Source organism: Pararge aegeria, chromosome 5 (assembly GCF_905163445.1).
Source record: "Pararge aegeria chromosome 5, ilParAegt1.1, whole genome shotgun sequence".
NCBI classification, from domain to species: Eukaryota; Metazoa; Arthropoda; class Insecta; order Lepidoptera; family Nymphalidae; genus Pararge; species Pararge aegeria.
In genome coordinates, this window is record NC_053184.1 from 5,097,172 (window position 1) to 5,112,528 (window position 15,357).

Consider the following 15,357-nt stretch of genomic DNA (forward strand, 5'->3'; position numbering starts at 1 on the left):
ACAATTTCACACTTCTAACGTTACGAAAGCAAAACATTAAAATTTTTGACAACGTGTTGCCAACTCTTTATTATTGCGTTGACGTTTCTGTTACCTCATCTACCCGTGATTCTTCTTTTATTTTTTGCTCATAATATACTTCAACGCAAGGCCCCTTTATTTTATAACTATACAAATATAATTATTATCAGTAGTTACTACCTTTCAAAACGCTAATAATGGCTAATTTTGAAACGAAAAAGTGAGGAAACTGCTGAACTGACCTTCTACCCAGTACCTACATCATAATTAATAACTTTGCATTCGACGGCAAACGAGGAAAAATATTGTCTTTGGCAGGATAAGTAGGGCAACATTCAGGATTTATGTATCAAGAAATTGGCGCCATTCGTAGCGTTGGCTGTCATTGTCATTTTTACCGGAAATTAGTTCGCCACCCCTTTTGGAAGACGCGCTAAGTCGCGATTGCCGGCTATTTTATTTGTAACAAATTGTTAGTTAGTGTTATTTGTTCAAATAAAAGTGAAAATGGCGCCACGTACAGCGAAAGCTAAGGTATTTATAATGATATCATTCAAATAAACGGTAGGTATGTGTTGAGTTGGATAATCTAACAAACTGGTTTTCGCTATCGACAAGTATTGCTTGTAAATGCTTATTTTGTCAGTTAATTTTAATACAAAATGGACTGTAAGTTTTCCCCAAATGCGTCTTAATTTAGTGGCAGTTTTTTTTAATCCTAATATCGTGCATGGTTTTTGCTTTTATGAGCGTAAAAACCGCGTGCTTTTTCGACCACGATATTTGTAAAATGGAATCTTTGTTTTCTACATCTTAAACGAAATGGTTGTTAATTTTCAAATCATCATTTCTTTAGAAATGGGTAACTAACTTCAAATTCTCAGGTTTACCATTAATTATGTTGCTAATTTACAAAGCATCACATCTGGATTATTGGAATTCAGAGCAAAATTAACCTTATGTGAATTCTGAAATCATTGAATCGAAATTCGATTGAGTTATTAATAGAGCAGCATTAATCAATAACATCAGTTGTTGCCATGTTGAGTTTTCATAATACTGTAGATGATAATAATTATGAAAGTTTAGGCCAAGTACTAGATTCAGATACAGGTTCACAGTAATTTAACTTTCTTTTGTAATGGTAATATGTGTGAGATATTTTTGTAACATTTGGATGGAGTTGGACATATTTTGTATCCATAAAAAATGTTTTGTATGTCTCATCACAGCCTTGAACAAACAACTATACCTAGAAAGCTGTGATTTGGTCATTAATAATTTATCAACAGTATATAAACATTAAAAAATGAATGTATTTCATATAATATTCATATTGCATATGAAATGTTATGGGGATGTTAGGTATATGAAAACTATGGCTTTCTATTTACAATTATAAAAGAGCGGTTCCCATCTTTTTTCAATAACCAAATGGGTAAAAAAATTATACAGGAAAAATTGTTATTATTTAGTCTAAACAAGATACAAATTCTAAATTTTATCATAAAAAAAACATATACTTAAAATTTTGAAATAACTGAACAGGAATTTTAAGTTTATTTTAAATATCAAAATGTAATTCTTGAAAATAAACCTCTTATTTCCGCAGTAACCTATGTTTATGAATTATTATAAAAAAAGTATCCATTTTGCTACTGCTAGCATTCTCAATTGGCTTTCACCAAGTGTTGTCTGGAAGAATTTTTATAGATTTTTATGATTTACAGATTTGTGTGTGTTGCATAAAACTAAGAAAAGTAATTTATATTGTATTTTCAAATCTCAATGTTTGCTTTCCATAAGCCAAAAGTTAACATTGAAACAATGAATTGTGTGTAACACTATGCATACCAATTTAAGGGTTTATCTTTAAGTAAAAAATTCACTACATTCTAAAGTCAGCACAATATTTTTTTACTAAACTGTTAATATTGAAAGTTTCTTGCATTGTTTTTTCCTAGAGAATTGATGTTTATGTGTAATGTTAGGATCACACTGAAATTGCCATGGTTGTAACAATATTTATTTTTATGGAAAGTATCTGAGCATTATTCTGTGCTTTTGTTATGGGTTTTATAATCGGTATTACCTTAAAGTTTAGATTAAATAATACAGTAAAAACATACTTTTCACTATTTATTTTGCCCATATACATTCTTATGCAATATTAATGTTTTTTTTGTGTTATATTATGTATTCCACAGAAACAGATTCAAACATTTATTAGGCTTTCCTTAAGAAATACTAGGTTTGATAGAATAAACCATACTGGACCAGAAGATGAGTATGAATTTGAAGTCAAGTGAAATTCAAATAATTATATCTAATGTAAAGCAAAAATAGGCTCTTAATAAGCAGATATCATACATTTTTAACGCAGGTTTAAGGGAAAATTGAAATCATACTACTAACTCTTCACTGGGCCAAAACTATAACATTAGTTTAAAGCTAGTGATTAATATCTTTGATGAAAAAGTTACATGCCTGTTTGGCTTGTAAATTTTTTAGGAAAAATTTTCGACATTTAGGGGATCATGGCATGGCTGGTAGCAAGTGAAAGAAAAGTATTAACAGAATTTGTCAACTTTATCTAGTCCATTTTTTCTTACGGGTCTTGTTTCTAAAAATGAAAATATAAAAAAATCTGTCTTAATTTTTCTGATATGTTGTATATGTTTTACTATAAAAAGTGTTAACATTATCAAAAACATAATAATACAAGTAAGAAATATATTGTGTAGGGTGGTCAAATACTTGGTGCTTTAGGCAGGATCATGTTAACAAATTATTATTACATAGATATAGGAAATACTTTCATTTAAATAAAAATTATCATCTTCTGCACCTTTTTTCATTACAGAAAACAGCTGATGTAAAAGTATCCGAAAGTGATGCACCCAAAAAGGGCAGAGGCAAAGCTAAAACCATACCTGAGCCAGAACAGGACACAGAATCAGTCGATGAGAAGATTGTGGTCACAGAGAAGAAAAACAAACGGGGAAAAAATATTGTCAATTACAATGAAGATAAAGATGAAATTCCAGCTACTAAGAAAGGCAGAAAGAAGAATGTTGACCCGGTTGCAAATGATGAACTGGTTGCAGATGAAGTTATATCTCTAAATGGTGACTCTACTGAGGATGGTACCGCATCTCCGGCTGATGAGGTAGACGAAACCGAATCTAACGGCCATTCCGAAGAAAAGGCTCCTACAAAGGGTCGTAAGAAGGCAACTAAAAAGGAACCAGCAGAAAAGTCTAAAGAGTCTGGTAGAGGAAGAAAAAATGCTAAACAAGAAGTAGAGACAGCTGATAAAGAGGAGGCAGTCGATGAAAAACCGAAAGGCAGAGGCAGGGGGCGAAAACCTCAAGCAAAGCCAGAACCAGAGAGTGAGGAAAATCCTGAAGAAGAAGAAACTATTGTTTCAACTGCACCCAAAAGTAGAAAAAAGGCTCCAACAAAATCAGCACCTGAGAAAGAAGAAGAAAACGACAGCGAAGACTTAGCAGAAATCAAGGATGAGGAAGAAGAAAAACCTGAAGAGCCAAAAAAGAAAGGCCGTAAAAATCCACCAAAGAAAATTGTGCCTAAAGAGGTGCTAGAAGAAGAAGATGATGAAGATATGAAAGAGGAAGCCCCTGCAAACAAAAAAAGGAAAGGTGTTAAGAAAGAAGAGAAGGGAAAAGGTATAAAACTATTTCATTGTTATTGTTTTGACATATTGAGTGAGTCTAAAACTAGTAAATGTGTTCGATCAATGTTGTTCAAAAAGCAGTATTAAAATTTGAATTGTTTTTAGATGAGTCAAAAGAAGAAGAGGACGACGACGAAGATAGTCTTCCTGAAGCAAAACCTGTTAAAGGCAAGCGAGGACAAAAGAAGGCAGCAGACAAGTCTGCAAACACAGAGGAAGTGCAAGACACAGGCGAACCTACAACGAAACGTCGGCGAAAGGCCGACGAGAAGGGTAACTAGTTCTGTTAAATTCAAATAATTTCATTTCAATGACTTTGACAATTGTTTCGTATTAATATGATTGTGTTTCTTTATTATTATGAATAAAAAGTTTCCAAAATATTGCTGGTTTAGTTATTTATATTATTTACCTCTTAATGAATTGTCTTATTGGGTTTATGTAATGCTTTATACACTTATTAACTTTTGAGTACTCTAGAGTTATACTAACAAGGTTCAAGTGATATAATATTTTAAATTGTATACATAATTAATTGCCTGAAATTTTTAACTTTCATGAATTCTTAACAATCTTTCTTAATTACAATATGGACTAGACAAACTAAACATAATATATAGAAAGATTAAAAATAATCAAAATATTAAATATATTGCAGTTAATAGAAATTATTTGTAAAAAATGCCTAGAATTAGATCAATGTATTTTTATAAATTATGAAGTGTGGGGCCATATTATATCCTGTATTAAAGTGTAATGCATGGTACAACAAACATACATAAAAGCCTATCGCTGGAAAAATATCTATTAAGTATAAATAAAAATAAATTTATTTGGCTTTAAAAAAATGCAATGCTTAGATAAATGATCATTTCATATCAATAAAAAATTGCTGGCTTATATACCAAAGAAAAAACAAATTCAATTTAATTTTAATACTAACATTTTGCTAATGAAATGATCGAAATAGGAAAACTAGTTACAAACATAAAAGGTATAACCCTATTTCTTTTCAGTCGCCGAAGATAGTAAAAAGAAAGTATCAAAAAGTGTTACAGACTATGAATCTATGGATTTCAAAAATAACTCTAAAAATTCACAAGATAAAGAATGGAATTTAAAAATTTCTTGTTGGAACGTGGACGGAATCAGGGCGTGGATGGGAAAGGGTGGATTGGATTTCCTGGAATATGAAAAGCCGAATATACTGTGCTTGCAAGAGACGAAATGTTCGCAAGACAAGTTGCCCGACGAAGTGAAGAACGTACCAGGGTACCATGCTTATTGGTTGGCCAGCGATAAAGATGGCTACGCGGGTGTAAGCATCTACACGACAAAACTAGCCATGAATGTACAATATGGATTACAAAACGAAGAACTTGACACCGAAGGTCGAATCATCACAGCAGAATACGAACAATTCTATCTTATATGCACGTATGTGCCAAATGCGGGCCGTAAACTGGTAACACTTGATAAGAGACTGAAATGGAATGAAGAATTTCGGAAATATGTAAAAGAGCTAGACAAAAAGAAACCTGTTATAATATGCGGAGATATGAACGTGGCACATAAAGAAATTGGTAGGTATCGTTTATACTTAATAGCAATTATTGGCAGCGGATTGGGGCAGTGTGCAGTGACCCTGCTTTCGGAATCCATTCTAAGGCTGTCGGTTCGATTCCCACAACTTGGAAATGTTAGTGTAATGAACATGAATATTTCTCGGCGTCTGGTTTTTTATCAGTATATTATAATTATTCATGAGTATCTATCAGTTATCTTAGTACCCATAACACAAGCTTCGCTTACTTTGGGGCTAGATGGCGATGTGTGAATTGTCATAAAATATTTATTTGTTCTACTTATATTATAAACGTAAAAGTTTGTGAGGATGTATGTATTTTTGTTACTCCTCGAAAAGTACCGAACGGATTAACTAAAATTTCGAATAGAGATAGTTTGTACCCTGTATTTTCCCCTGAAAGATCTGGTTCCCGCGCAATTTGTAAAAACTGAATTTCAATGAGCTTAAGCTAGGTATAGTTTGCCGTATCAAACTTTCTAAAAATTAGATCGCGTCCGTAATTACAATTTAATAAAAAAAAGTGTATAGACTTATTCACCGCGGAGTTCAGCTACTAAATAATATATATATTTTTTTTCACTATAACTAGATGGAAGATGATCTAGGCCTAAGATGGGAAGCGCTTACCTTAATGCCTTAATTCATTGTAAACTCAACATCTGATGATAACAAGGATGTGGGAGCGAAACGTGCATAGCCAGTACAGTGCCGAGGATCTCTTTGGTGTGGAATAAAGATTAAAGAAATTATAAATTACACCGTCCAGATTCTCCTGCTTTTCGTGTAGTATAGCAAATTAAGCTTAATTTTCATTGTATATCATGGAATTCCGCAAAGTAACACCTGCCTTCATCTAAATATTTGTACATGTAATTGATTGATGATGTATAAGTTTGAGAAACAACAAAACGGATTACAGCCTTCTTTAAAATATGTGTATCAAAATCAATGGATGACTTTATCAAGTCCATATTTTTAGGGTACCGTTACCAAAATTATATAAACAAATTGATATTTCTTTATCAGTTTGCCTACACCGATGACTAATTAAATCTATCGATTCGGAATGTATAGATGGATGAATGGATGGATACATTGAATATATTGTTTGTTCAACTTGATTGAATAAAGAAAAAAACAAAATAAAGAAATCAAAATGTTTTCAAGTTCATTTGTAGGTCCATATAAGTTTTTTTCAAAGTACTTGGTTTTTTAATTTTATATTACAAAAAAAATTTGCAAGACTCAAATTCTGACATATGTGTGTATTACACTGAAAATAAATTAGTAATACTGTTCATTGTTTTGAAATCAGTCAAATAATTAGTATAACAAACATTGTTTAAAAATTCCCTTTCCGAGGTATCTTCTAGGGCAGACTAGCACTTGTCGGTTATTTTGTAATGAAGTATCTCTTGTTTTATAAACGATTGAAAATCTTATAGTTATGCTAGATGAATGGGAAGATCCACGTATTCAATGCGTCATCTTCTGTTCACGACCTTGGCTAACACTACCGTGTCCGATTAAGAATTCATTTTCCTGATACATATTGTATCCACAGCTATTTTCGACAATGTTGCGGCCTCAGTTATTCTCACTAATTACCTGATATTATCGTTAGACTGAATCGGTACTAGTATAAATACCAAAGTAATTTTCTTTGTCTGCTGCTTTTTCTTCTAAACCACAGAACAGATTTCGATAAAATTTGGGATGGAGAAATTGTTTAATTTTACATTGATTGAATGATACCCGCCGCAAGTAAGAGTTTGAAATGATTAACTGGAGCTTGATAATCATCATATCAACCCATTACCGATCCACAATAGGGCACGGGTCTCCTCCCACAATGACAAGGGGTTAATGCGGATTGGTGGACGCCACATACCTTTGAGTTAATACCAGTACCATAATGTTCTGTATGGAGTTTTCCATACAGAACATTATGGAGAACTCTCGAGCATGCCTCACGATGTTTATCTTCAGCTTGAAGCAAGTAATATTTTAATTACTTAAAACGTACATACTGGGCCACTGGGGTAGGACGTCGACTTTTCTTTTGGTGGACCTACCTTGCCTATTTGATACCTGGTATTGAATTAGTTTTGTTTGAGTTCAGTCTGATTATTACTTCAATAATGAATATTAAGAATGCGGAAATGACTTAAAATTTTATAGTTTCATTCCTTTAGGTACCAGAAGGAAATATAGAATGTATAAATTTTTAATGGCTGCGATTGCCGGAGAGATGCGGATCCTAATCGTGTCGGTTCCGAAAGTTTAATATGCTATTTAAATTTATAATACGAGCTTAAAAGCTGCATGCTTTTTGTAAAACCTACTAGTTTATACATATGGATTTACAAAATCAAATAGAAACCTATTTTAAAACTAAAAACAGTATAGTTAGTGTCCTAGAGCGCGCGAGCCCCAAGCCTTTTTATCTCACGGCAGCGCCCTAAAGCTTAAGGCACGAACACGACAAAAAGCTTGCACAAAAAACAATCACACAAACGTTAAATATTGCAGACTTGACAAATCCGAAAACCAACAAAAAGAATGCCGGTTTTACTGAAGAGGAACGGACCGGTATGAGTGAGCTGCTTGGAGATGGTTTCGTAGACACCTACCGCCATTTCTACCCGGACAAAACTGGAGCTTACACATTCTGGTCAAATATGTCCAACAGCCGAGCGAAAAATGTGGGATGGTGAGATCTATTTCTATAGTTATTGCAAAATGGCTGCCGTTTTGAGGTGAAATCTGTTTTTTATTAGTGCGAAAAATTTCGAAAGGCGGATCTATACAGAAGAATCTCAAAATTTGCTCTTTTTCAACATCAGCATTTTGAATTTTTACAATCACTATTCTGTCTTACGAGAAATGAAAGCGTTGCGGTGTTTCCAGCATCTTGGGCCGCGAAGTCCAACGATCCATCGAGCTATACCTTGCCGTAGAGAGCAGTGGCGTGCACAAGGTTTTTGACTAGTGTATGTCTAATTCAAATTCAAAATTCATTTATTTCAAGTAGGCCTAATATAAGCACTTTTGAAACGTCAAGTCTGTCTGTTCGTAGTGATTCTACCACCGGTTCGGAAGGCAGATTCTACCGAGAAGAAGCCGGCAAGAAACTCAGCAGTTGCTCTTTTCCAACATCAACAATTTACATTTTGTATTTTAACATTCATTTTTCTATCTTGTGAGAGCTGAAAGCGGAGCCGGATGCTTCCAAGCAACCTTGTCATTAAAAAAATTCATCAATTGTATAGTAACCTCGCTCTAATAAATGTGTTTTAACAAATTCTTTAAACTTGTGCATTGGCAGGTCCAAAATCACCTTAGGAATCATATTATAAAAGCGTATACTCAATCCCACAAATGATCCCTGTACCTTACGCAGACGATATGCAGATGACACTAATTTATGACCATTTCTTGTAAGTCGACTGTTTATGTCCACTTTTTGTGTATAAAGACTAATATGTTGTCTTACAAATACTATATTGTTATAAATATATTGTGAAGCTACAGTAAGTATGCCTATTTCTTTAAACTTCTCACGGAGGGATTCGCGTGATTTAAGTTTATATATTGACCGTACAGCTCTTTTCTGCAATATAAATATAGTTTCGATATCAGCTGCTTTACCCCATAACAAGATTCCATAGGACATAACACTATGAAAGTACGCAAAATAAACTAGCCTAGCTATTTCAACGTCAGTAATCTGTCTAATTTTTCTGACTGCGTAGGCAGCCGAGCTTAGTTTACCCGCTAGTGAATCTATATGGGCACCCCACTGTAGCTTATTATCCAAGGTCACGCCCAGAAAAACTGTGGAAGTCTCTATTTTTAGTGATTCACCATTTATCATTATATTTTTATCAATTTTCTTTACATTTGGTAAGATAAATTCGACACACTTTGTTTTTTTTGCATTTAAAAGTAAGTTGTTAACTGTAAACCAGTGCGACACATGCGACATAACACGGTTTACTTCGTCAGAGTTATCTTTACTCCTATCAGTCTTAAAAATTAGAGATGTATCATCTGCAAACAATACAATGTCGCATGTTCCACTGACATGGTACGGTAGATCATTTATATACACTAAAAATAGAAAAGGACCCAAAATCGAGCCTTGTGGGACACCCATTGAGGTATTTGAACCCTGAGACTTTGCATCATTTATGCAAACTCTTTGGGTTCTATTGCTGAGATAAGAGGCAACCAAATTTAGTGCAACGTTTTGGATACCATAGTGGCTTAGCTTAAGAAGCAAGGTTTTATGATCAACACAATCGAAAGCTTTAGATAGATCACAAAAAACACCCATGGCGTTCTGTGAACATTCCCAGGCATCATAAACATGTTTATAAGTTTAGCGCCTGCGTCCGTTGTGCTACGACCTTTAGTGAAGCCATACTGCTCAGGGTGTAGTAAGTTATTTACATTAAAATGATATAAGAGTTGATTTAATATAATTTTTTCAAATATCTTACTAAGAGCTGGTAAGATTGAGATAGGTCTGTAATTGTTTATATCATTTTTATTACCAGATTTAAATAGAGGAATGAGTTTACTATGTTTCATTAGGTTCGGGAAAGTACCTAAATCAACACATTCATTGAAAATTATGGCTAAAAGAGGAGCAATGACGTCAATAATTTGAGATATTACCTTTACCGACATTCCCCATATATCACCTGTTTTCTTTAATTTTAATAACTTGAAGTTTTTACTGATATCCGATGCATCTATATGTTTGAAATGAAATAAAACTTTGCACTCATTAATGTTGCCTCTTAATAAATTCTGAGCTGCAGTAGGTGAGGAATTTAGTGAATCTGTTAACAAAATAGGAACATTCTGAAAAAAGTTTTCAAAAGTACTAGCAACTTCTGTATCAGTAGTTACCATATTATTATTAATAATTAATTCAAAATTTCCGTCTCGAGATTTAGTTTTCCCAGATTCATTATTAACAATTTTCCAGGTTGTTTGTATTTTGTTTTCAGATTTTACTATCCGATCTTTAATGTATAGCGACTTAGCTTGTCTACAAACATTTTTAAATGTTTTGGAGTAACTTTTTACATATTCAAGGAAGGTTGGAGTCTGATTGTATTGTTTTTCATCATATAGCTCATACAACTTATCCCTGCTTTTGTAAATGCCTATTGTCGCCCAATCACTAAACCTCATTTTTTTATTAGAATCTATGTATTTAAAAGTAAATACTTTATTAAATGCACTTTCTATTTCATTGAAAAGCGTACGATAAAGATTGTCGGGATGACAGTTTTCAAAAAAGAGAGCAGGAATTTTGGCTGATATTTCACCTTCAAATCGCGTCAGTTTACTCTGAGTTATCGGCCTGTACTTAACAATATGTTTATTTCTATTTGTACCAACAACAGTTATTTGTTGGCCACAATGATCTGACCTTAAATTGTTTTATATCGATTTACCTAAGATATCACAGTTAAAAAAAATATTATCTAAACAAGATGCTGAAGTTGCTGTGATTCTAGTAGGTTCATCGAAAGCATTATTCAAATTAAAGCATTTAAATAAGTTTAACAACCTAGTCGTAGTAGTATTATGTAATAAGATATCAACATTGAAATCCCCGCAATCTTCTAAAGAAGGAAGGTGCCATAAAATGGAAAAATCCTTCGCATTTATGAGTTATACAATTTTTTTTAGGGCAGTCAGTGCTTTTGTGCATGTATGAAGTGCACGCCACTGGTTGGGAGAAATAGAGTGGTGGTCTGGCCCTTGTACCCACTAAACACTTCCTCGACGGACCTATGGGCAAGAACGTTATGCACAAGAACGTTATGCACTGGCGTACTCACTACGAGTTATATAGTATAGTTGAAAACTTCAACAAAAGCGATAGGAACAACGGCTGCTCTATTTTCGTGACTCAATAGTCAATGTCTTCTTCTAGCTCCTAATATTTATTTTTTCATGTATCAATCTGAAATCTAAATACGTTGTTTCAGGCGTCTTGACTATTTCATAATATCAGAGAGGTTGGTGCCGGCGTTATGCGACAGTGTTATAAGAGATAAAGTATATGGAAGCGACCACTGCCCTATATCGCTATTCCTCAGCCTAAGTAGCGCTGATAAACCTAAAGAATAAACTACTACTTACAATACAATAAGGGACTGTTTGCACAATGAAGCACTGCTTAGAACACTCAATATTTTGAGCAAACCATATTCACCAGGCTGCAGTGAAAACAATGATTACGAGAGTTACAATGGAATCTAATCATATTAATGTTGATGTTAACTTGGTAACACATTATCAAGCAATTGATGACTACTAAGTTGCTTGTAGAATCACCCAACAGTACATAGAAATTAATTTTTTTTTGATACAATTACATTACATTACATTTTGGTATAGGTGAAAATTTCATTAAGTCTCAAAACCAAAAAATGCAGTTTTACTTAATTTTTTAAGAGACTTTCAATTCAAATGCTTTTTTGTTAGTGCAGGTATTGTTTTGTTTGAGAATTTGAATGTCCAACATGCATCTTGATTTTTTATAAATTATGTTAAAATTGTTTTGTTTGGTACAGTGTACAATTACATTCCTAATGGATCACTTAATTATAAAAATACAACATTTTCGTTAAAATTTGTTTTATGATTGAAAATAAAAACAAATTATATTCTGCAAAAGTTTTTTATTATCTTTTGTTAAATCGGAATAAATAAATAAAATTTTGTTTTTTTACGAAATCATTCATAAGTCAATCGGTTCCCACCACGGACATATCTGGACCCTTGCGACGATATTTTACATGCATCTGTAAATATTCAAAACATGTATAACACCCACTACAAAGTTATGTTTAAAAAGATACGCTCAGATAATCTTGTAACCTTGTTTAAAAATTTAAATTATTGACTAAGCGTAAGGAGTCCAGGACAACCTTCACCCAGAGGTCTAGAGAGGAGGGGAATGTATCAACATATAACACTTTTTTTTTTCTGGAAGAAGACAAGGATAAATGTGTACACAGTAGCTTCTAACCCTACACAATCAACACAGATTACTTTACCTAAATTATAATTATAAATTTAAAAAAATACCACTTGAAATTAAGTACAAAATCTTACATCTCACAAGAGGGAGATGTGGTCAACCACTTCATGTGATTAATGGACACAAGACCATCCATAGGACTTTTAACAACACATTTACCAAACCAATTTTCGTTCACCATCACAAAAACTACTATAAGTTAAATGTGAATAGAGAACCAAAAAAGATTTTCATATAATTTTTGTAAAACAGTCATTATTAAAAGTTTTATAGTTACCTGTATAATTTTACTAAAAGCTTCTCTGCCCAGTAGAGAATAAGCTACTTCTAGATTTTTTAAGGCACTGGTTTGGAGCTCGGGCAGGCCGGAGCAGAATAAGGCAATGCCCACTTCCAGGCCTGTCCCAAAGTCACATTCATCCATCGCTATACTTGCATATGTGATAACTGGCTGTAACTCTGACAAGATTTTATCTTTTTCTGCATGGGACTTAGCTTCTTTTAGTTGTTTGAACATTTTTTTAATATCAGCTGTAAAGATTTGAATTTAAAAAAAATTATCATAGTAATGTTATTTATTGTGGAAATCATAAAAATTATGGTTAGGTACACTCCAAAATGTGTTTTGCCAACAAACAAAGCAGATTGAACTTTTTTTAGTGGTAGGAAAAACAACCGTATTTGATAAGCATGTAATGTAATGCTCAGCCTTAAAATTGATTCTTACCATCGCTTTCAACCAATTTTCTATACCCAAGCTGGGTTTTCTTGTTATATGGTACAACAATGCCTGCATTGTTAAAGGTCCGACAAACAATTTGTTGTATCCTTTTTTTCATGTTATATTCTTCAATAGAGAAATTATGCTGCTCCGCCCATTTCTTAACTTTATCCATTAACTTCTGACATGATATGGAAACAAATGGTGAAGTTTTCTTTTCATTTTGTAAAAACCAACTGAAACATATCTTACATAATTTCTTTTGCAATAATTAAAGAATACAGTTTTATTAAAATAATGCAGTGAATATATAGATCAAATATTACTATTATTAATATAAAGCATGATTGTAACTATATTCATTAATTTGTGTTAGCTTACATATCTATTTTGGAAAGGATAAAAAATACATACTAAACTGCTCCAAAAATATTTTCAGCAACTGGTGTGATGGTATAATTTGCAGAACTGTCATTTTTAGCAAGAAACACTGGCTTCTCTTGTGGATCATCTCTATAGTAGCCTATGTGAAATTCACTTTTCCCCTTTTTTTTTAAAACTGCCTGAAAAATTATTGAAAAAGTAGGTTCAAATCAAATTTACCATTTTAAAATTATTTATATTATTTATTATTATATTGAAGCTGTGATAGCACATTGGGCAGGAGCTCAACTATGCTTTCAGGGGGCCAAGTTTGAGTCCCAAGAAACACTTCTAACCTTCCTAAGTTATGTGCATTTTGTAATAAAAATATCACTGGTTCCAATGTTAAAGGAAAACATCGTGAGGATACCTGCAAGCAAGTTCTACATAATTTTCTGAAAGGTGAGTTCACGAATCCGCACTGGACCAGCGTGGTGGACTACAGCCCTAACCGCTTCTCATTGTGGGAGACCCATGATCTGTAGTGGGCAAGTAATGGTTTGATGTGCCTTTTATATTAAAAAGTAAAGACTAAGATCTGAACTACCTGAAACTAATTTATACAGTGGCATTTATTTATAATTGTCCCCAATCAGCAACTGGATAATACCAGTTGTTCCGCTTTTATGCTGGGTTATAAAAAACTATTTATGAGTATTACGATACTACTAGTTAAAGAAGCTACCAATAATAACATTCATCTTAATGATAAAAATTAGGATAGTTATTGCTCAGAGTATGTCTAAGAGTCACTTTCCAGTTGGCTCAAGAGTTTAACTAAGTAAGAAAGCCCATTCGGAGTTCTCATGAGCTTTGATGATCTCAGCTTAGGGAACTTAACTTTAGAAAGCAGTAATTGCTGTAGCTTGTAGACAATCGAAGCTGGGCTATGTGTGAATCCTCATAATAACTTACCAGAAACTCTGGAGGATCAAAGAAAAATCTCCAGTGGATTAAATATAAGTCTTTATCTTCCAATTTGGGTAATTTACCTAAAAATAGCTCATATGGACCAATAAGCTGTAAATTCACACTAGACAAGAGTTTCTCAACATTTTCCGTATCTTCCTGAAGGCATTTATAAAACTGGAAAAAATCTTCTGGCATTTCCATTAAGAAACAATCTTTAATGATATCAGCATCTGTATCTTTGTCATAAAAGGTCACACTATCTGATTTAACGAGATATTTAGGGATCTTAACATCTGTGCTTTCTTGTGCACACTTGTTTGTTGAATCATCATCAATCTGAGCTGTACTTGGTGTCGCCTTATCAACTTTGCTGTCCTCTGAATCAACTTCAATATCCTGAACATCATTATGTCTCGCCTTAGTTCCATCAGTGGGCTTCCTCTCCCTATTATAAGGCTTAAAACGATTATTCTTTCGTTGGTTCAGTTTGGCTTTGAGTTGTGGGGGGTGTTTATACTGATTGTGATGGTCTGGATTTTTCTGATAACATTCCGCCCCGTATTTACAGGCTGTTCTAGTGTCACTTACGAAGGCCTTCCATTCCTCAGACATGTTAACGAGGGAAATTATATAAAATGAAAATAGATATAAAGAAAATTAATTTAGGTTTTGAATGAAAACATCACAACATATCTGCTGTCTGCATTTATGACAGTCAATGACGGTTGATTATGACCACAGGTAAAAGATCTGTTAATAATTTAATTTTACTAAATCCTATTACAAATCATTCACGCCTGAACTTAACTTGAACAAAGTACTGTAATCAAATTGGTTCAAATGCCATTGACGACAGACAAATAGATGAAAATTGCTCAAGTACATGCGTATTGGTTAGTATAGGTCATATCTTAGCAATGACC

At 33.2% G+C, this 15,357-nt stretch overlaps 2 protein-coding genes across 2 annotated transcripts; one reads left to right on the plus strand and one right to left on the minus strand.

Moving 5' to 3' along the window:
- The first annotated feature begins 389 nt into the window (after positions 1–389).
- LOC120623690 (DNA-(apurinic or apyrimidinic site) endonuclease) lies at positions 390–11,948 on the plus strand. Its single transcript, XM_039889862.1, has 6 exons — positions 390–555; positions 2,885–3,710; positions 3,824–3,991; positions 4,735–5,301; positions 7,839–8,019; positions 11,321–11,948. The coding sequence occupies exons 1-6, from the start codon at positions 529–531 to the stop codon at positions 11,460–11,462; spliced, it is 1,911 nt and encodes a 636-aa protein (XP_039745796.1). The 5' UTR covers positions 390–528; the 3' UTR covers positions 11,463–11,948.
- Positions 11,949–12,002: 54 nt separating this feature from the next.
- LOC120623691 (histone PARylation factor 1) lies at positions 12,003–15,245 on the minus strand. The gene is made up of 5 exons (XM_039889863.1): positions 14,438–15,245; positions 13,514–13,662; positions 13,106–13,335; positions 12,656–12,909; positions 12,003–12,139 (listed from the first exon to the last, which is right to left on the minus strand). The coding sequence occupies exons 1-5, from the start codon at positions 15,044–15,046 to the stop codon at positions 12,083–12,085; spliced, it is 1,299 nt and encodes a 432-aa protein (XP_039745797.1). The 5' UTR covers positions 15,047–15,245; the 3' UTR covers positions 12,003–12,082.
- Between the last annotated feature and the right edge of the window lie 112 nt (positions 15,246–15,357).